Raw genomic sequence first — 21,754 nt, forward strand, 5'->3', positions numbered from 1 at the left:
GCGCTCCTCGGGAGAGAGTCAGGGCTTTCCACTCCCTTAAGGAGTCCCAGGCTCGGAAACTCCCAGGGGCAGTTCTGCCCTGTCCTACAGGGCTGCGGAAGTCGGCATGGGCTCAATAGCAGTGAGTTTGGGGTTGGTGTGGCCCTGCGACCAGCGAGGCTATGCTGTGGGCACTCTGCTGTTTGCCGGGCAGACAAGACAGAGGAGAGTGAGCGCGCAGGGCAGCCGCTCTGAGCAAAGAGCAGCACAGATGTAGAATGAACTCCTAATTGGGAGAAGCCCCCAGGGCCAATGTGCTTTTCTGGACTTGAAAAAAAACCCTGGATTAAAAATGGCTGTCCCCTGACACTTTTATCTTCCAAGCAATTTCGACCATTGTTGTTGTTAAGCAAGGGAGATGCTGAGATACAGACTTTCAAAACGTAGATGTTTAAATTCTGTGTGAGTCTGGGTGCATTAGAGAAAAGCAAATCCACAGAAACTCATGGATAAGAGAGAGTTTTATATAAAGGGGAAGTGCACATCAAGAAAACATCACAACCCAGTGCTGCCCAAGCCCACAAGTCCAACATTAACCTGTATATCCAACACCAACCCACAAAGTCCTCCTCCATCTCACAAAACACACACTATGACGCCGACTGCAGGAGGAAAGCTGAGTCAGTGACCGTGTAATTATCTCAGCACTGGCAGGGGTCTCCATATGGCTGCTCCAGCACCCAGGACTGCATCAGGGTAGGTCCATGTGGCTTCTCCTTGGGGATGTCTTGCAGGAAGTGAGCCTTGCCAGCTGAAGCAGGGAACTGGCTAAGGCAGCTGTACCCTGGCTCGACCATCAGAAAGCAAGAGACCTGAGAACTAGAAAGAGAGGCTCACTGAGCCATTTATCCCTCTGCCCTTCAATTAACCCCACATGTGTTTATCGGCCAGGTTGGCACAATTAACTACCTCACCTGGGGAGCCCGGGCCTAGGGCACAGGGACTTGTCTAGCACCTGTGATTTAAGTTTATGAAGGAGGCAAGCGAGAGCCCGTGGACTTTTCTCCCTCTTGGAGAGCACCAGAGTGCGACTTATTCAAACAACCCCAGTTTCTCCTCGGTATTTCCCTTGGAGGTTTTACAAATGCTTTTTATCCTTCAAAGAGCTCACTTAGCATGCAGGACCCAATCTTGACCAGCAGGTGGCAGTAAATAATAAACAAACAGCAACACCACCAGGGACACGTACCTGCCTGCAGCACCTGCCCTTAAGCACTGCCTAAGTGACCCACTGGTCACCGCAATGAGGAGAGCTTGCAGGACTCGGGCTGGAGTTAGAGCCATCCAGAGAATAATGGTCTCCCAGGAGTGGTTGTTCCGTTTTTATCCAATTACAGTGACTGTAAATTGGAGCGACTCCCCGGATCCCGTGGAAGAGAGCCTGAGGGGGAATTGTGAGCCCCCGTCTTTTAAGCACCTCACCGCTCTCACTGCCACCGAGTCGATTCGCACACATGGTGACGCTATAAGACACGGTAGAACGCCCCTGTAGGCTTCCAAGACATCACTGGAATAGAAAACCTCTTCTTTCTCCCTCAGAGCGGCTGGTGGTTTTGAACTGCTGACCTTGTAGTTAGCAGCCCAATGTGTAGCCACTCTGCCACCAGGCCTCCTCCCTTTGAGCTCTGGCTCTGTGAAACAGAAAATAAAATCCAAAGTGTGGCATTGTATCCTGCACTGGGCAAAGGTTTTATTTAAGCATAGAGTGGATGCACTTCCAAAAGTGAAGTGGGCACCCCACTCGAGGTCGAAGGACCTGTCCAGGGGACACTGGCTGTGATTAAAGGCAGTCAAAGGGGTGGAGAGTGCTACTCTGCAGATGGTCAAGCTGCTAGCTAATTAGTTCGCTTGCCCCGTCCTTGGGTCCCCTGTGTCTTGTCTTTGAAGTTATCTCAGGCTTCAGCTCCATGTCAGCACGGATCATCCCTTAACACAGTCCCTGTTCTGCCCTGATCACAAAGCAAAGCCCTCCTTTCCTCCCCAGCCAGGCACTTTCCCTAAAACTCCGCCCCCCCGCCTGGCTTCCCCAGGCTCCCCTTAGACCCTGAACTTCCACGGGTGACGTTGGGAAGGAGAAAACTGATGCCTTCCATTAATTCTCCTATGCTGCCTGGGCATGGGCTTCCAGCAGGCTGCCTGGAAGCGAATGAAGGGTGTGTGCTGGTGGGGTGGGTGTGTGCGCTGTGTACGCATGTGCAGTGCATTTGGGCAGAGGGTGTATAGGGGTATTAATCAGTGGGGGTGTGTGCTGTGTGTCGTTTGTATGTAAGTGCTTGTTGGCCTGTGTGAATGCAGAAGTGTATGTGTGCAGTGTGTATGTGTGAGTGGTGGAGGTAGCTGACTGTGAGTTGTGTAGGGAAATGCAGAGGCATGTATATGGTGGTGGTGGTGGTGTCTGTGTGTGTGTGTCTAAAAGGGGCTCAGCTTTCTCTGATTTGGCCTGAGGTGGCTTCCTTACTGCGCGTGTCAACCCACAGTTCTTTTAAGAACCAGCAGAGAGAGCTATTTCCCTTTTGGTAACTTGTGTCCTGGTACCTTTCTGCCAAGCTTAGCAGCAACGCTGCCCTCCATGCCTATCTGGCTGTGCCAGGGTGAGGGCCACGGAACGATGGAGAGAATGTAGTCGCTCTGGTGGGGGGGGGTGGCTACCCTGGAGGTACAACAGCAGGTGCAGCGTGACGCAGCAGAAAGGGCTCCCTGCCACCCAGGGCAAGCCCCTTCTCCTCCCGTGGCTTTGGTTTGTTTGTGCTGGGAAATGCAAGTGCTGGAATCTCATCCACTCTCTTCAGCGGACCTGACTGAGGGACAGAAGCCAGGCCGGCAGCTAGTGGAGAATCCATCCTGTCCACTTCCTTCTCGTGTGCGTGGCCTAAGTCCAGTTGGCACGTTTCCCTGTCCAGAGCCTGGAATTTTGATGACGAGTAGAGTATTCAGTGTGGAGAATGGAGCTTGGAGCTGGGCTACTTCTACTGCAGGGCAGACGGGCCAGTGGCTAAGGGCAGGGTGAGGCGGGTGGTGAAGGGGGCCCGGGTAGGATGGCTGCCGCGCCAGGGGACCCCAGGCATGTGATGATGGATCCCTAGCACCCAACACGCCCAGGCTGGCAGGGAATAAGTGAACCGAGCATCTAATAACCTCGAAGTCAGTGTGAGGGCTGGTATCTATTACGGAAGATCTTGAGGAGGAAATGGGGGGTGGTGAGGAGGGGTGGCCTTATGAAATAATGGGATATTCATATCTTGTGCTTTTCTAAATTTAGGGCTGACAGGACATTCCAGAGAGGGAGTAGCCTTTGGCAGTAACTGGTACTCAGGGTAAGATGTTAACTGTCAAGCCCAGAAATCAAGCCTGAGGCATCTGGCTTAATGGTGAAAGGCTTCAGCTGGCACTGAGGAATCTCAACCTGCGAGTGGGTTACGGCTAAATGGGCCGCATGATCAAGGGGACTTGAAACTCCTGGCGGAACACAGAAAACAAGCTCAACTCCCTCAAAAAAAAAAAAAAGATAAAACCCCGCATTTTTGCTGAACTGGCTGGTCACACCACACTGGGCTAGAAAATGACTTGATACCCTACAGGAAGCACAAGCAAGCCTCTGGTCACCGAGTGCGAGAACTTGAGACAGGAAATGGCCTGGGGGAAGGGACAGCAAAGGTCCTGGCTTTGGGCCTCAACTCGCAGAGGGACCCGCCATTTGTTTCTGTCACCGGCAGTGCTTTGCAGGCCCTGACTCTTGGCCCAGATGGGGTCAGTCTCTCTGAAGGAGACGCCCTAATGTATTTGCTACAAGGGAGTTTTTAGGCTGGCTTCTCAACCCCGGTCCCCTCTGTGGTTTAGTCCTGGTGACACAGTGGTTAGATACTCGACCCCTAACGAAAGGTCAGCTGCTCTGTGGGAAAATGAGGTGGCAGTCTATTTCAAAGATGACACCCTTGGAAACTCCCCAGGGAAGTTCTCCATAGCAGACAGTGTCCATATGAGGTGGAATGGACTCAACAAGGGGCCGATTTTTAAAAAATCATTTTATTGGGGGCTCGTACAACTCTATCACAATACATCCATCCATCCATCCATTGTGTCAAGCACATTTGTATATTTGTTGCCATCATTCTCAAAACATTTGCTTTCTACTTGAGTATCAGCTCCTCCCCATCCCCTCTTCCTCATGAACCCTTGATAATTTATAAATTATTATTATTTTGTCATATCTTACACTGTCCGACGTCTCCCTTCACCCACTTTTCTGTTCTCCATCCCCCAGGGAGGAGGTTATATGTAGATCCTTGTAATCAGTTTCCCCTTTCTACCCCAGCTTCCCTCCAGCCTCCCAGTATCGTCACTCTTACCACTGGTCTTGAAGGGATCATCTGTCCTGGATTCCCTGTGTTTCAGTGTACATCCTCTGGCCTAGCCAGATTTGTAAGGTAGAATTGGGATCATGATAGTGGGGGGTGGGGGAGGAAGCATTTAAGAAGTAGAAGAAAGTTGTATGTTTCATCATTGCTACACTGCACCCTGGCTGCCTTGTCTCTTCCCTGAACCCTTCTGTAAGGGGATGTCCAGTTGCCTACAGATGGGCTTTGGGTCCTCAATCTGCTCTCCCCGTCAGTCACAATGATATGATTTTTTGTTCTTTCGACACCTTGTGATCACACAGGCTGGTGTGCTTCTTCCATGTGGGCTTTATTGCTTCTCAGATAGATGGCCGCTTGTTTACCTTCAAGCCTTTAAGGTCCCAGATGCTTTATCTTTTGATAGCAGGCACCATTGGCTTTCTTCACCACATTTGCTATGCACACTTTTGTCTTCAGCGTGTCGGAATGCCAGTTTAATAGAACAAACTGTTCTTGCATTGAGGGACCAGCAGGGGGTGCTCTGGGGGGCAGCAATAAGCATTCCGTTCCAGCCCTACTTCCAGCTGGATAGAGGACTCTCGGTGGCTCATATGAGCCACAACCTCTTCTGGTCTTGGTCTCACAACTTTGAAATGGAGAGTCGGATGGCATGCTCTTCCAGGCCCTTAACTCGGAATCACCCTGGTTCCGTGCCCCAGAAGGCTGCAGTGCAGCCTATCCGAGTCCACCGGCTACAGCTTGCTTTCTAAGCAGGGTGGACGATTGGAGACACCAGTCAGAAAATGTGGCCAATCCAGTCCTCACCCTCAAACAAAGGTGGCTTTAATGGACCCCAGACTATCACTGATATCGCTGAGTATGAGGAAGGTAATCACCCAAGACATCACAACTCCCACAATTCAAGCCAATTCCAACTCAGATCTGCCCCTGTGGGTTTCCCTGTGGGGACATCATCATAGGAGCAGAAAGCCTGAGCTTCCTCCTACGGAGCAATTCGTGGTTTCAAACGGACCCTGTGAGAGGTCACCAGGGCTCCTCAAATAGACTGCACTGTCCCTAGGTCATGGTCAAGTTCAGAGGGTGAACTTAGTGTTTATAATTTACAGGTCAATGGCTTCGTGGCATCTACCCACATGGGAATCTGGATATGATTGTAGAAAGAACTGAAATGCCTACACACCCCTTCAGCATACCTCTTCAGGGTCTCCCGTTGTCTATGAGCCTTCTCTAGGCCCCGTGGCAACGGGAAGTGCTGGGTCACAGAGGTGGACACTGGGGCTCCAGGAGGCCCACTGCTGGCAATGGAGGCCCCTGGCCTACAGGAAACCCAGCTTAGGCCTGGGAAAGAAAGGCATTTGGGGGCTTCGAGTTGAGATTTCTGGGTTTATTCAAAAGACCTCTCGTGGAAGCTCTAGTGTTGAAAATCCTCTTGTAGCTTTTCTCTGAGAGATGAGTTCATGTCTTACAGGGGAGGAGACTGATCTCACAGGTGGTGGGCATAGAACTGGAACTAGCTAGGGACGCCCAGGAGTCAGTCTTTCTCTCTCTCAGAGGCTGCGGCTGGAAGCTTAGTATGTCTCAACTATGCGGGATTCTCAAGGATTTTAAGGACACTGAGCTTGTGTGGGTCAACAAAAGATGGTTTCCAAGAGTGGGAAGCTAAAGCTACTAGCAGTTAGTACACTCAGCTCCTCTTTACAGCTCTTTCCAAACAGGTCCATTCGTGCCTCTAAAAAAAAAGAGCCCCAAGCTCACTGGCACTGAGTAGATTCTGAGTCATAGTAACCCTCCGGGACAGAATTGAGATAGCTTCACGGTTTTCCAAGATTGTAAGTCTTTACAGGAGTAGAAAACCTCATCTTTCTCCCTCCGAGCAGCTGGTGGATTTGAACCACTGACCTTGCAGTTAGCAACCTAGCCTGCAGTCACTACAGCACCGGGGCTCCTAGATCCTGCCTATAGGAATCCTCAGTTCTCTAGTGGCTCCTTTGAAAGTGGTTGTGGTTAGCCGCATCCTTGGGGTGAGTTGACTTTGGCCTTTAGGGACTCCAATGGGGACTCCACTGATGTTTCCTACCAAATGAGCTTTTAGTTTGCAAATAAGGCCACGTGCATGCTCTTGGGCTATCTGGTTCAGGATGCTAAGACTAATTCGCATATGTTCATTCAATAAATAGGCTCTGAGGGCCAACATATGATTGTTTCCAAATGCCTGGCGTGATTGAAGCCCCATTCCTTCTGAAGGCTTGTCAGGACCTCTCCACTCTCACCCCCACTGTCCTTCCTCTTCTCTACTCTGTTCCAGTCATCCTGGCCCTGGGTCAGGTCCTTGAATGGCCAAGCGTGTGCTTCAACTCAGGGCCTTTGAACTCTATCTATCTATCTATCTATCTATCTATCTATCTATCTATCTATCTATCTATCTATCTATCATCTATCATCTATCTCTATCTCAAAAGTCTTTGTGGACTGGATCCAACATTCAGATGTCAGTCAAATGTGACTTCCTAGGGACCATCCTGGACCCAATCACACCAGCAGCCTCCTCTCCACTATTTGGTCCTTTCCTTCGGTGGCTTCTACATTATTTTTGAAAGGAGCACAATAGCCCCATGTGATACTATTTCTTTCATGAGCCAATTTATCACTTAGCTTAAAGGCAAGAGTGGTTTCAGGGTCGAGTTTAAAGAGTACCACAAGGCAGCTGTCTGGTCTTCATTGTATTTGAAGGATTTGGATTTGGGTCTGCCTTCTTCTTCCACTCTATCTGGGACCATCTGTTGTGTCCCTGGTCAGAACAGTGGGTGGCAGTAGCTGGTCCCCATCTACGTCTGGTCCCAGAACAGATGAGAATGTGGAGTGTGTGAGCTCGTGACTAGGCTTGTGGAGTCGTTTCTGCTTTGAGGCTCTGTTTTCCTTTGTTCTCATTTGTCTCATATGGCTGGAACCCAACAGTTGTAGCTCAGATGGCCACTTAGAAACTGTTAAGACCCTATTACGACTAGATTGTAGATAGCCAGATGTTTTTGTTTAAGCAAAACCTCCTTTCTGCTTTTTCCTGAAGATCAGGAACGAAAGGGGGAAGATGTTTAAAAATAAAAAGTCCAGGAAAATGTAAATTACTTAGAAGAGAGTGTATGGTTCTTTGGTGCCAAGGATCCTGGTGGCACATTGGTTACACACGATTCAACTGCTAAACAAAAGGTCCATGGTTTGAACCCGCCAACCATTCTGTAGAAGCGAGATGTGGCAGTCTGCTTTGATAAAGGTGACAGAGGTCCTCCAAGGTGGCTAAGTCTACAAGTCAGGGTCAGCTCGACAACAGCGGGCTAACTTCAAGGGTAGATAACACGGCAAGTCACCACCATGGAGGAAAGCAACTGCTATGCTTTTTCTGTGTCTCTCACCTGCACACTCACCTGGTGACATCCTGCCCACCTGCTTGAAGGTTTGAAGCATAGACTGTGGGGTCGCTGCCTGCCCACTTGCCCGATGGCTCATAGGGAAAAAGCAGTGTGTTTCTAAAGATCCTGTGAGAGTTCTGTCGTCGTAACGCAGGGAAACCCCCTCATCTTGGGGCCCACCACCATCGCAAACAGTGGTAATATTTACCAAGTATTTCTGGGAAAATGAGTGCAAAGTGCAGGGAATGCAGTGCAAATTGCTAGAACGCAGTACATTAGCAACATAGGCTATTTAATGAGTCTGGGAAGAGACATATAAATTTCAGAGAAATGTCAATTGTGGAAATGTAAACAAGAGGCTTCTTTCAATATTTCATTTTCCAAAGGACTTTATTTCAGTCTCTGGTTAGAACAAGAGCTGATATTCTTGAGAGAGCTTTCGTTCTAAGCATCCATGAGGGGAGATTGGGGGGTGAAGGGGCATGACCGTTGCTGATGGAGCACAGCACATCAAGGAGAACCAAGGGGTTACGCTGAAGGGAAATGAAAACTTCAGCCGGGCTTGATGCGTTTCTATGAAAAGTGTTTTGATACAGACATGGATCCTTGAAAGGGGAAGAAGGTTGCCCATGTGGCGATGATGTCTTCCCAACGTCAGTGAACAGCCAGGCTTGCCCACATTGCAAGCTGCCAAGGGAGTCCTTCTCTGTGTCATGCAGGATTATGGGTGGTGGGCATCCACCGACTTCTCCAGGTGGCTCCCTGTGACTCCATTTCACCCACGTCTTCACCAGTTCACTCTCTGTTCAAATGAGGGGAGAAAGTCCATAAACAACTAACGCAGAAGACCCTGCCCGAGCTTCTGCTTCATCAGGAGCAAGGACCTGGAACAGCACAGCCACCACCAGTCTTTTTTTCTCTCCCCAGTCCCTGACAGCATCATCTTGAAGATCCTGACCTACCGCCTGAACCTGGAGGATTGCGTTCAGCGAGGGTGGGTGCTGCACGATTACCCAAGGGACCTGGACCAGGCCCAACTGCTGCAAAATTTGAGTCACAAGCCCAATAGGTGAGCTCTTGGTCCTTATCCTGCCACCTCCTGGGACGGTCTTTGTCATGGCGGGGGGTGGGCGGGCTTCTGCCGCAGTCCCAGTGGTCACCTTGATCTTAGCCCATGGGACCCATACTGGCCTGTGATCCTCCTGCGTTCAGCACCATTGCATGTGTTGCGTGAGTCTGAAGTGGAATTTACAGACTGGTATCAGACATATGGGCTGATATCAGACTTATGGACTTGATCCCGACTGGTCTGGGATATTTTCTCAGTATGCCGTTGCTCTTTTGTGTAAAGCTTTGTCTCACACACACACGAGTGTTTCTGGATTTGATTCTCTAGTCAATCTGGACTCACACGCATCAGCTCAAAGGCAGTGGGCTTGGGTTTTGGTGCAGTCAGACTTTCAGTAGTGATGAGGTGAGATGTCAAAATGTTTCATGCGTCCTCCATATCTCAGATAGTTTTAATAATTATTGATATAAGTGTTTCTGGGCGCTGGCACTTTGGGGAAGAGATAGTCTATTAACAGTTTGATTCCAGTCATGGTATTTGGTGAATTTGAACTTCCTTTCTTGTGCAAATACTCTTTTTATAGAAAATCAACCCTTTCTGCTGTGCACTTAAATACTTTAGCAATTTTCAAATCTCTTCTGTTTCCGCTACTTCCTTTTCCTTGTGGCTAATCTCGCGTTTTTGTGTTTTCTCCTTTTGGGGGGATTCATTTAACTAGTAGCTTGCCTTTCCTAAAGAAGCCTTGGTGACACAGTGGGTTAAGCACATTCACAATGTCAGTGGTTCAAACCTACCAATTGCTCCATGGGCGAAAGATGAGGCTGTCTGCGCTCATGAAGTTTGTAGTTTTGGAAGCACTAGGGTTTCTGCCCTACAGGGTTGCTATGAGTCAGAATTGACTTGATGGCAGTAGAATTGGCTTGTTTGTGTTGCTTATCGAGTTTTTCACCAATAGTTATCTTGGATTTATTTTCCCTTCTGCTTCTTTCCTTATAGTCTTCATGCATGCACCTCTGCTTCTCTTTACCACTGACCTCCTTATTGGGCTTATTTGCTTCTTTTTTTTCAAATTATGAGTGAAAATGCATAATTCCCTTCTTTTATGTATTTCTTGTTTTATACTGAAAATGTTTAATCCTTCGACATATCTTCTCTTTATAAGCTTAGCCATGCCTCATATTTTAAAATATATGAGATCTTTATTATTTGCTCTTTCTCGATATTATGAATGCTATTTAGACTTTTGGAATGTACTTTTAAAGTCTCTTTCCCTGAAAAGTGTCTAGAAGAGGTTTTCCATTTCAAGTAGTTGATACTTTGTTGCTATTGCTTCAGCTTTCGATATTCTCATTATAAGGCAAAGTACAGGTTTGAATTTAAGTATAACATCTATTTATTGAATGCATAAGGTTTATTCTGTGAATAATTGTTTAAGTGTTCCATGGGTGTTTCAAAAAGATGTATATTTTTAATTTAAGTTTAGAGATTTAAATTAATTAGGTCAAACTTAATTTTATCATTTAAATTCCACCCATATCCTTATCTTGTTTATTGTTGTTCTCTCTCCTTCTCCCTTCACAGCCCCTTTTTCAGTCTATCAATTTGTTAAGGACAAGAGAGATTTGTCAAATTTCTCACTCCTACTGTATTCTATTGGTGTGTGTGTGTGTTTTCTGAAGTTTTCACCATATATGATTTCCTGTTTGCTAGTTGGTACATTGAGGTTTGTGTCACTATGTACTCATTGAGAAGTGTCCTCTTGATGGCAGTGGCTGTGTATCTCAGAACTTTCATGTGTATCAGACTGTGTATGTCAGAGTTTCTCGTTTGTCTACTCCAATGTTAATTTTACCTGGTCTACTTAGTAGTAAACATCCATTATCTTTTTTCGGGTCTCATTTTATTCTATTGCTTGCTTCTTAAAATTTTTTAAAAATTAATTTATCATTTTATTGGGAGCTCTTACAGATGTCATAACTCCATAATTCAAATAGATCAAGAATACTTTTACAACTGCTACTGTGATCAATTTCAAAACATTTTAATTTTTCTTGAACTCTTTGATGTCAGCTCCTCTTTCCCCCTTCCCTTCCCCACCCTTCCCCCAGAACCCTTGTTGTTATTGTTATATATTATGATTAATATTCTTTATATATATATTCACCTACAATTCTGTTATTCACTCCCCTCGAGTGGAATTATATAGTCTCCATTGCTATCAGCTCCCCCTCCCTCCCCCACATCTTCCCATATCCTCAGGGAATCATTGCTCCTGTTGCTGTTTCTGTAGGGCCATCCATCCCAGCATTCCTGCATCAAACGATCTTACTTACACTCCTGCACCTACGTAGATCTAAAAGTATTCATGGGGTGAACATAAGCCTTAGTATAGGAAGGGGAGCAAATATTAAAGAGCCAGAGGGTGGTTTTGAGTTTCATCAGTGCTATGCTGCAGCCTGAATTCCTCATCCCCCACACACAGCCCCTCTGTGCAGGCCTGTCCAATTGTCTTACAGGTGAGTTTGGGGTCTCCACTTTGTCCAGGCTCCTTCACAGTCATTTGATTGCTTGTTTTAGAACTTCTGATACCTATTCCTGTCAACACCTCATGATCACAGAGGCTGGTGTGCTTCTTCCATGTGGGCTTTGTTGCTTCCCTGTTCAATGGCTGCATGTTTGACTACAAACCTTTAAGATCCCACATGTTATATTTTTTAATAGCTAAGCACCATCAACTTTCTTTACCACATTTGCTTATGCACCCATTTTGTCTTCAGCAATCATGTCAGGAAGATGAGCATCATACTTCATTAGAACAAACTGCTCTTGAACTGAGGTGAGATTTTAGTAGAGTTCCAAAATCCATCAATTCCTTGTTGAATTTACATATATGCCCATGAATAGACAAATACACCTGTATTTATACAGAAATATATTTACATATTTATTTATGCATATTTACACACACACATATATATTTGCTTTCTTCTTCTTTCCCCCCTTTTTATTCCTTTCCTCGTGCTCCACTATTTTGATTACCCCTGGTTCACTTCTCAGTAATACCTCTCAAACACTTTTCAACTGATCTAACCTGACCAGGAATGCTATACCTTCCTCACTGCCAATTTTATAACCCTTATTATTCCTTGTCCCTGTCATTATTGCCTCAACATTCCCTGCCTTCTCCCTCCCCATGCCCCACCCACTGTGGTAGTTAATAATCTTGTGTCAATTTGGGATTTAAAAGGATTAAGAGTGAAGGAGTGGAGTCTAGTCTGTCAATTGGATCATAGCAATGAGGCTTCTGTGTGGGCATGGCCTTCTCCTGAGAATTCTGGGAATTCCTGATTTTCCTCCTTGGAGAGGGGAGACGTTCTCTCTCTCTCCCTGCTCACTTCCTATGAGACATCCCTGAGGAGAAGCCACATGGACCTACTCTGATGCAGCCCTGGGAATGGGAGAAACCTGCTGAGACCCCTGCCAGTGCTGAGATGCTTACAATGCCACTGGATCTAAAGTCTTTCTACCCACTGGCCTCTGTTCATTCTGCATTTGGTATCATTGCATGTGTTTCATGAGTCTGCAGAGGATTTTATAGATTGGCATTGGACCTATGGGCTAATATCAAACTTATGGGCTTGGACTGGACTGGGTTGGGATGCTTTCTAATCCTCTTGCATATAAATCTCTTTCTTATATACATATGAATGTATGAATTTGTTTCTGTAGTTTACCCAGACTAACACACCCCCCCAACCAACGGTCCTGTCCCTGTCTCCATAGGGTTGCTTGTCCTGCCTGTCTTACAAAGACAGACACCAAAAATTGAGAGAGAGGGAGAGAGAAAGAGAGAGAGAGAGAGAGACTGTATAAACAGTTCCAAGTGTAACTGATGTCCTGACCCAGATTTAATGACCAACTCTCTGCTAAATAGCAGGCAGGACCTGTTATAATACCTCAGCCTAACCCCCCCCCCTTTTTTCAGGGTTCCATGGCCTAGGGTCGCTTACCTGACAGCACTTATACCCTTTTAGTCCTCAGCCTTTGTGCCTGATAGACGCACACCTTGAGGATCCCTATTGCTCTTCCTGCAGTCAGGGATGGAGCGGTCTAGTGTCCCCCCCCCCCATTACACATTTAGACTTTGAGTGTGAGTAACCCCTAACCAGTGCGAGCGAGGTGCTAAGTGCTGCCCCCAGAGTCAGAAGTCTACAATCGGAATTTCTCCGGGATTCCCAGACTTCGCCCCCATCCCTGGTCTGTTGCACTCTCCTCCTGGTTTGCCCCATGTGTGTGCATGTCAGACCAGCCGCTCACCCCAAACTGTGTCTCCAGACCATCCTCTCTAGAGCTGTCATCTAGCTGAGGCCAGCCCTGTAGTCATCTCCTGGCAGGAACACCACCCTCAAGGATTGACACTCTAGAATGAGGTCCACTCCTGGCGTCCTTTCCTGTGAAGACATAAACAATACCCGTCCCTTGGGTGAATTTGTGCCCTGTTCCCCCACTACTGTCTTTTTTCTTCTCCCAACCCTCTGTGTGCCTGAAAGGCATATGAGAGAGGGTAGAAAAGATGTCTTTCAGCACAGCTATCTGTGTCTCTCTATCTATCAAATAAATATATATGTATACATAATAAAATTAATTTGTTTATTTTAATTTTTGTTTGTTTCACGATGGATGTATCATTAGGATTGGTTTGGCTCATTCCAGAGTCTCTGGTCCTCAGTTCAGAGATTGTGTGTTGTGTGCAATTTCCCTTAGGACCGTTCTGTGCTTGAACTTATCTCAATGGCTCATATTGTACTTGACCTTTTGTGCTTGGCTAATTTTACTCAGCACAACATCCTCCAACTCTTTTCCACAAAATGAGGTGTTTCATCATTTCATAACTAATTTTTAGGGATGCATAGTATTCCATTGTGTGTATATACCAGAGTTTTTAATCCATTCATCTATTGTTGGACATTTAGGCTGTTTCCAGGTTTTTGCAACAGTGAACTGTGCAGTGATGAACATTGGAGAACAGAAGGCGGTCTTGGTCTATTTCTTAGTTCGCCTGGGTATATGCCCAGTAGTGGAAATGCTGGACCGGAAAGTATTATCTCAATTTCCAACTGTTTTAGGTGTCGCAAAATTGCTTTCCACAGAGGTTGTACATATCTGCAAGACCACCAGCAGTGAATGAGAGTTCTTATCTCACCACACCCCCTCCAACATTGGTTGCTTTCTGTTTTATTTATTTTTTCAATTGGGCCATCTTTGTGAGTGTTATTTGGTTTCTCATAGTTGTTTTAATTTGCATTTCCTGGATGGCTAATGAACAGTAACATTTTCTTATGTTTATTGGCCATTCAGGTTTCCTCCTTTGTGAATCTACTGTTCCAGTCTTTAACCCACCTCCTCAGTGGGCTATTGGCTTTTGTTCTTGTTGTAGGCTTGGAGGATTCTGTGGATTTCAGTAATAATCCCTTTATCTGATCTGAAATGTCTTTTCCCTGCCCGTGGGCTCTCTTATTACTCTCTTGCTAAAGTCTTTCGATGTACACAAGTGTTTTATATTTAATATGTCCCACTCATCTATTTTATCTTTCTCTGAAAGTATATCCTTTCTTAATTCTGATAGCCCATGTATTCCCTATGCTAAGGTTCTTAGCTTTGTCCCAAATTTTTCATCGATAATCCTGATAGTTCAGGGTTTGACCTCAAGGTCTGTGATCCACCTTGAATTTGTTCTTGTATGAAGTGATGTTAGGATCTTGCTTCATTCTTCTGCAAGTTGATATCCAGTTTTTTCAGCACCATTTGTTAAACACAGCATTCACTTCCCATTTGATATTTTTTGGAGCCCTTATCAAAGATCAGTTGTCTGTATTCTGCTGATTTTATTTCTGGATTTTCTGTTCTTATCCATTGATATGAGTATCTCCCACTATACCAGTACCATGCTGTAGCCCAGTAAAGCAAGCCCACTCACTTTAATTTTCTTGAGGAATTCTCTGCCAATTCTGGGCTTCTTCCCTTTCTATATGAAGTTGGGTCATGAGTTTTTCCATTTCTTTGAAAAAAGATGCTGGTTCTTGAATCGGGATTGCATTGAACTTGTATAGTGCCTCAGGTAGTATTGACATCTTTACTATATTGAGTCTTCCAATCCATGAGCATGGGATATTCTTCCATTTGTGAAGGTTTGTTTGGGTTTCTTGTAATAATGTTCTGTAGTTTTCTTCATGCAGGTCTTTTTTCTTTTTGGTTAGGAATATCCCTAGATATTTCACTTTATGCTTGGCTATTGTGAAGGATACTACTTTCTTGATCTCTTTTTCTGTAATCTTGTCAATTTTATATAGCAATCCAAGTGACTTCCGATTTATCTTATATCCTGCCCCTCTGCTACATTTCTCTGTGACTCCCAGTACTCCTATTATGGAGTCTTTGGGGTCCTCCATAATAGGAGGACCATCTGCAATAATATAAAATGCCATCTGCAAATAATGATAGTTTCACTTCTTTCCCCAGACGTATACCTTGGATAGCATTCCATTGTCTTATATTATTAGCTAGGACCTCCAGTATGATGTTGAATAAAAGCGAGGACAAGGGGCTGGTCCCCTTTTTCATTGGAAATGTTTTCACTTTTTGTCCATTGATTGCAACACTGGCCATTGGTTTGTCATGTATAGCTTGAATTATATTATTATTCTATCTTCCTGAGTGTCTTCTTAGGAATGGGTGTTGAGTGTTGTCCAATCATGTGATTCTTGTCCTTTTTCCTTTCAATGTGATGGATGATGTTAATGGATTTTTGGATGTTTGACTTTCCCTGTATCCCTAGTATGAATCCCCCTGGTCTGGAATTATTATTTTTCCCCCATCATTTTATTAGGGGCTCATACAACTTTTATCACAATCCATACATACATCCGTTGTATAAAGCACATTTGTACATTCATTCCCCTCATTATTCTTAAAACATCCGCTCACTACCCAAGCCCCTGGCATCAGCTCCTCATTTTTACCCCTCCCTCCACGCTCTCCATCCCTCCTGAACTCTTGATAATTTACAAATTATTATTTTGTCATAGCTTGCACTGTCTGACGTCTCCCTTCACCCACTTTTCTGTTATCCATCCCCCAGGGAGGAATCTATATGTAGATCCTTGTAATTGGTTCCCTCTTTTCAACCCACCCTCCTTCTACCCTCCCAGTATCGCCACTCACACCACTGGTCCTCAAGGGATCATCCGCCCTAGATTCCCTGTGTTTCCAGTTTCTATCTGCACCAGTGTACCTCCTCTGTCTAGCCAGATTTGTAAGGTAGAATTGGCATCATGATAATGGGGAGGAAGGGGGAAGCATTTAGGAACTAGAGGAAAGTTGCATGTTTCATTGTTGCTACACTGCACCCTGACTGGCTCATCTTGTCCTGAGACTCTTCTGTAAGGGGATATCCAGTGGCCTACAAATGGGCTTTGGATCCCACTCCGCATTTCCCCCCTCATTCACAATGATATGATTTTTTGTTCTGATGATGCCTGATAACTGATCCCTTTGATACCTCGTGATTGCACAGGCTGGTGTGTTTCTTCCATGTGGACTTTGTTGCTTCTGAGCTAGATGGCTGCTTGTTTACCTTCAAGCTTTTAAGACCCCAAGCGCTATATCTTTTGATAGCCATGCACCATCAGCTTTATTCACCACAATTGTTTATACACCGCTTTGTCTTCAGCGATTGTGTCAGGAAGGTGAGCATCATAGAATGCCAATTGAATAGAACAAAGTATTCTTGTATTGAGGGAGAACTTGAGTGGAGGCCAATGTCCTTCTGCTACCTTAATACTAAACCTATAAATATATGCACACAGATCTATTTCCACATCCTCATATATAAATAATTTACATATGTACATGTCTTTATCTAGACCTCTATCAATGCCCTTTGCCTCCTAGCCTTTCCTCTATTTCCTTTGACTTTCCTCTTGTCCCACTATCATGCTCAGTCTTCATTTGGGTTTCACTAACTCCTCTTGGTTACATTACCCTTGATCACACCCTACCATACCTTCTACACCCTCCTCACCACTGATTTGGATCACTTGTTGTTCCCTTGTCCCAGGGTTTGTTAACACCACTACCTTTCCCCCCACCTCCCCCTCTCCCTTGTCCCTCCGGAACTTTCGGTCCCGTTGTTTTCTCCTCCATATTGTTCATCCAGCCTATCTCATTTAGACAGGCCTGTGGAGATAATAACGCGCACAAAAACAAGACAGAGCAAAACCAAGCAACAATATACAACAAAACAACAACAACAAATCAATGACAAAAACAAAACACAAGAAGAAAGAAACACTTGTAGTTAGTTCAAGGACTGTTTGTTGGCCTTTAGGAGTGTTTTCCAATGCAGTCTGTTGGGGCACCAAGCCCTGGCCCCAAAGTTCACCTTCGTTATGTGATTATTCTTTTTATATACTTTTGTATTCTATTGGCCAAGATTTTGTTAAAGATTTCTGCATCTATGTTCATTAGAGATATCAGCCTGTAGTTCTTTATTGTCAGATCCTTTCCTGGTTTTAGTATCAGTGTTATACTTCACAGAATGTATTTGGGGGTTTATGGTCCTTTTCAATGCTCTAGAAGAGCTTTTGTAGAATTGGTGTCATCTCTTCCCCGAATGCTTGGTGCAATTCTCCCGTGAAGCCATCTATGCTGGAGCTTTTTTTCAGTTGGTAGTTGTTTGGTAACTTTATATATTTCTTCTTTTGCTATGGGTCTGTTCACATTCTTGACATCTAGATGAGATAATTTTGGGAGGGTTTATTTTTCCAGGTATTTGTCCACGTCTTCCAAGTTATCATATTCATTGATGTACTGTCTGTGTTAGTCTGGGTACTTTAGAGAAACCTACCCACAGAAACTCATATGTATAAGAGAGAGTTTTACATAAAGTGTATGAGAGAGTTTTACATAAAGTATACATTAAAACATCCCAATCCAGGGCTGCCAAGCCCATAAGTCCAACACTAGCCCATATGTCCGACACCAATCCACAAAGTCCTCCGCCATCTCACAAAACACACGCAATGACGCCGACTGCAGGAGGAAAGCTGAGTCAGTGAATGTGTAAGCATCTCAGTGCTGGCAGGGTGTCCACACGGCTGCTTTAGCACCCAGGGCTGCATTGGGGTCAATCCATGTAGCTTCTCCTTAGGGATGTCTTGCAGAAAGTGAGCCTTGCCAGCTGAAGCAGGGAACTGGCTAAGGCAGCACATCCTCGTCTGACCATCAGAAAGCAAGAGATCCAAGAACTAGAAAGGCGAGGTTCACCAAGCCATTAATCTCTCTGCCCTTCAATTAATCCCACTTGTGTTTATCAGCTTGGTTGGCACAATAAACTTTAACTATCTCACTGTACTTCATAGTACTGTGTAAGTAGTCTTTTAATTTCATTAGGGCTCTTGTAATTTCCCATTTCATCCCTCATTCTGGATATTGATGTCTGCTCCTTCCTATCATTTGTGAGATTTGCCAACAATTTGGTCGATCCTTTAGAAGTACCCAATTTTTATTGCATTGATTTTCTCCAATGTATTTTTGTTTTCCCATTCATTAATCTCCACCCTGATTTTTATAATTTATTTTCTTTTGCTTTAGAAGGATTATTCTGTTCCAGTTGCTGAAGGTTTTGTGATAGGGTGTTGACCATAAGCCCCTCTTCCTTCTTTATATGTGCATTTATTGCTATCAAGCATCCTCTGATAGCTGCCTTTTCTGAATCCCATAGGTTTTGGTATGTTGTATTCTCATTCATTAGTTTCTAGAAACTTCCCAATTTCATCTGTAATTTGGGTCAATACCCACTCATTTTGAAGAAGTATGTTATTCATCCTCCAAGCATTCACTCATGTTTATTTTTATTTTGTAGATTTCCCATTTTAGTGGTCAGAGAAGGAAGTCTGCGTGACCTCTGTATGTTTGAATTTACTCAAACTTGACTTGTGTCCCAGTGTGTGGTCTATTTTCAAATATGTACCCTGTGCTCTTGAAAAGAATGTGAATTTTTTTCTGTTGGGTGGAGCGCTCTGAATATGTCTATCAGGTCAAGTTACCTAATTGGAGAGTTTAGTTCTTTAGCCTCTTTGTTGAGTTTCTTTCCCGTTGATCTTTCATCGAGAGAGTGGTGTATTTAAATGTCCTACAATGATTGTTGATTCTGTAATTTCTTTTTTCATCTTTTGAAGGATTTGATTTATGAATTGTACATGTCTCTTGTTGGGTGCATATATATTTATTATGTTCCTGGCTTTTGGTCTCCTGTTTCCCTGAGCATTATATAGTGCCCATACTTATCTCTAGTTAGGTCCCGCATAACTAGTCAGAGTCTAGAATTGCAATTCATGCTTTACTTAGATTGCCGTTAGCTTGATAGACCTTTTGTCAATCTTTGCTCCTCAGCCTGTTTTTGTCTGTGAGCTTGAGATGTGTCTCTTGCAGACATCAGATTGATGTGTTTTGTTTCCTAATCCAGGCTACTATTCGTTGTCTTTCAATGGGTGAGTTAAGACCATTGACATTCAGAGGAATTACTTTCATCTGTGGGTTCTTTGCTGCCATCTCGTACCTGTTGTGGTAGATGGTTTCTTCCCTCCCTCCTTGGCTGTGTGTTGTGTATGTGGGGGAATTCATTCATTCTTTCTTTTTTCATTTTATTGGGGACTCTTAAAACTCTTATCACAATCCAGACATCGCTTGCATCAGGTGAATTTGTACATATGTTGCCTTCATTCTTTTCCAGACATTGACTTTCTGTTGAGCCCTTGGTATCAGCTCCTCGTTTTTTCTTTTCTTTTCACCTTTGGGTCAAAGATGTCTTGGGTTGTAGTGGGGGAGCAGAGCATGCCACAGCCATGGATATCTGGCAGCTGGCTGCCTGCAGCAGGGGACAGTAGAATGTGAGTGGCGGCAGGTGAGTCTGGCGAGCCTCAGAGGATGGGGCCCATGAGCCACCAAGGATGGGGGTCTGGAGACCTCAAGTGGCAGGGGGCAGGGCCTGCAAGCCATCAGCCCTGGCAGGAGAGTCCCATGGCCATGAGCCAGCTGCCAAGGTGGGTGGACCACTGGGTGCAAGCTGCAGTGGGCAGATTGCTGGAAGTCAGCTGCGGTGGGTGGTGCAAGCTGATGTGGCCCGGGCACCAGGCCATACACTGCAGCAGCTAACCAGTGTGTGCAGGTGGGCCGGGGGATCCATGCCATGGGGAAGGTCAGCCACGCATCAGAATAGACCCTTGGGGGGCTGCAAGGTCCAATTGCACTTTCTGGACCTCCCTCTCAGCCTCCCACTCCCTGAAACCAGCAATTGCCCATGGGGCCCCTAACATGGTTACCTTATCTCGTTGCCGTCTTCCTAAACATACATTTTCAATGAAGCACATTGATGTCTGAAATAAGGGACACACTTTCAGTTTGCTTGATTGGGTTCTCGATCAATGAGATATCAATATGAATTTGTGTGGTACTTCCAGAACATCTGCTCTAAGGGAGCAAGGGCTTCCTTTCTTTCCCATGTTTATTATCTATTTATTTTATTATTAAGGTATTAATCACCTTGTTTTTTTCATTTGCCCAGATTTTTGTGTTGCTTTTATCTTTTGTACTTGCACCTATTAGCTATTTCTTTCCACACTTTATAAATAACCTCTCAGAATAATTTCCCACAAAGCCTACCATGTTATTTAACTTATTAGTTCCAGTTTTTTTCCTTGGCTACTTCCATGTTTCTCTCTTTTTTTTTGAGAACTCGTTCCTGTTTTTTCTCACTTCCTTTGTTATGTCTGCCCTGTGGCTTAGATTGTAGTTTTTCTGTAGGGTTTTTGGATAGAACTAACTTCGCTGTGTGTCATTTTCACCTGAGAGTCAACCCCTGCTTTCTTTGTTGCATTTAAATCTCATTTTCACCTTCAACTATTTTGCTCTTCTTATTATTTTTTGTTGCATGTCACACAGACAGAATAAAATTGGGTTTATTTCATCTTAGTGTTTGTTTTCTTGAATAGTTGGGTCTATCTCAGTTTTGCTTTTATTATTTTTGTTATGCTTCATTATGGTTTTATGCTTTCCTGTTGTTACTGTTGGCTTCTCCCACCCTCCACTCTGGTTAATTTAGAAGATAGTCTGTTCCTCATTCCACTAGTCTCTTCAGCGTAATTTGGTTATGCCTGTATGTCTCAGTTTCAAAATGACTCCTTCCTGTGGAAGATGAGAGAAAATCACTATCTGTACCACCTCCTTAAGTCCCAAGCCCATTCACTTTTCGGTTTTAGACAGTTCAGGGGCAGAGGCTTAACTGTTTTGTCTACTATGCATAGATTACATTTTTAACATCATCTTTTTTTCTTTCTAGAACTATAGCAATTATGTTAGCTATAGTTACTATTATAAAATAATTTCTTTTAGAGGATTAGTACAAGCCTTGTCCCAATGAGGTGGAAGTTAAAGATGTTCAACTTTTCCAAAATGTTATGCCGTTCCATCATGTCTCCCCTCAGTGTTCTCCCTCATGTCCCAGAACTCCACTATTTCCTGCAAGGTCTCACAGAACTCATGAGTCATCAAGGAAATATCTCACACGATTGTGGATTCCAAATTCGTCATCCAGACATCTTTCTGGAACGTTATTCTCATTCACACCAAATCGGGCTGTTGACTTACAAGACCCCAGAAGCTAGTGGGTCAAGTCAGGTGATAGGCCACTGGTTCATGTACCAAGAACTGGAGGTCATGTGGAGGCAAGGCAATCATAGGATGCAGGACAAGAGAGCAAGCTTTCCTGAAGTTGCCCAGAGCAGCTACCACGGCGCAACATTTCCAAATATGGAAGGGGAAAAAAGTCT

At 44.7% G+C, this 21,754-nt stretch overlaps 1 protein-coding gene across 2 annotated transcripts in view; it reads left to right on the top strand.

Moving 5' to 3' along the window:
* The window catches only part of AK8 (adenylate kinase 8), a 162,717-nt gene that overhangs the window by 87,172 nt on the left and 53,791 nt on the right, over positions 1 to 21,754 (top strand). For both annotated transcript variants that reach the window (XM_075559083.1, XM_075559084.1), the window contains one exon: positions 8,726 to 8,867. In XM_075559083.1, coding sequence (XP_075415198.1) covers positions 8,726 to 8,867 — 142 coding nt within the window. The remainder of the gene's footprint in view (positions 1 to 8,725; positions 8,868 to 21,754) is intronic.

The sequence above is a fragment of the Tenrec ecaudatus genome, chromosome 10 (genome assembly GCF_050624435.1).
Source record: "Tenrec ecaudatus isolate mTenEca1 chromosome 10, mTenEca1.hap1, whole genome shotgun sequence".
In the NCBI taxonomy this organism is placed as follows: domain Eukaryota; kingdom Metazoa; phylum Chordata; class Mammalia; order Afrosoricida; family Tenrecidae; genus Tenrec; species Tenrec ecaudatus.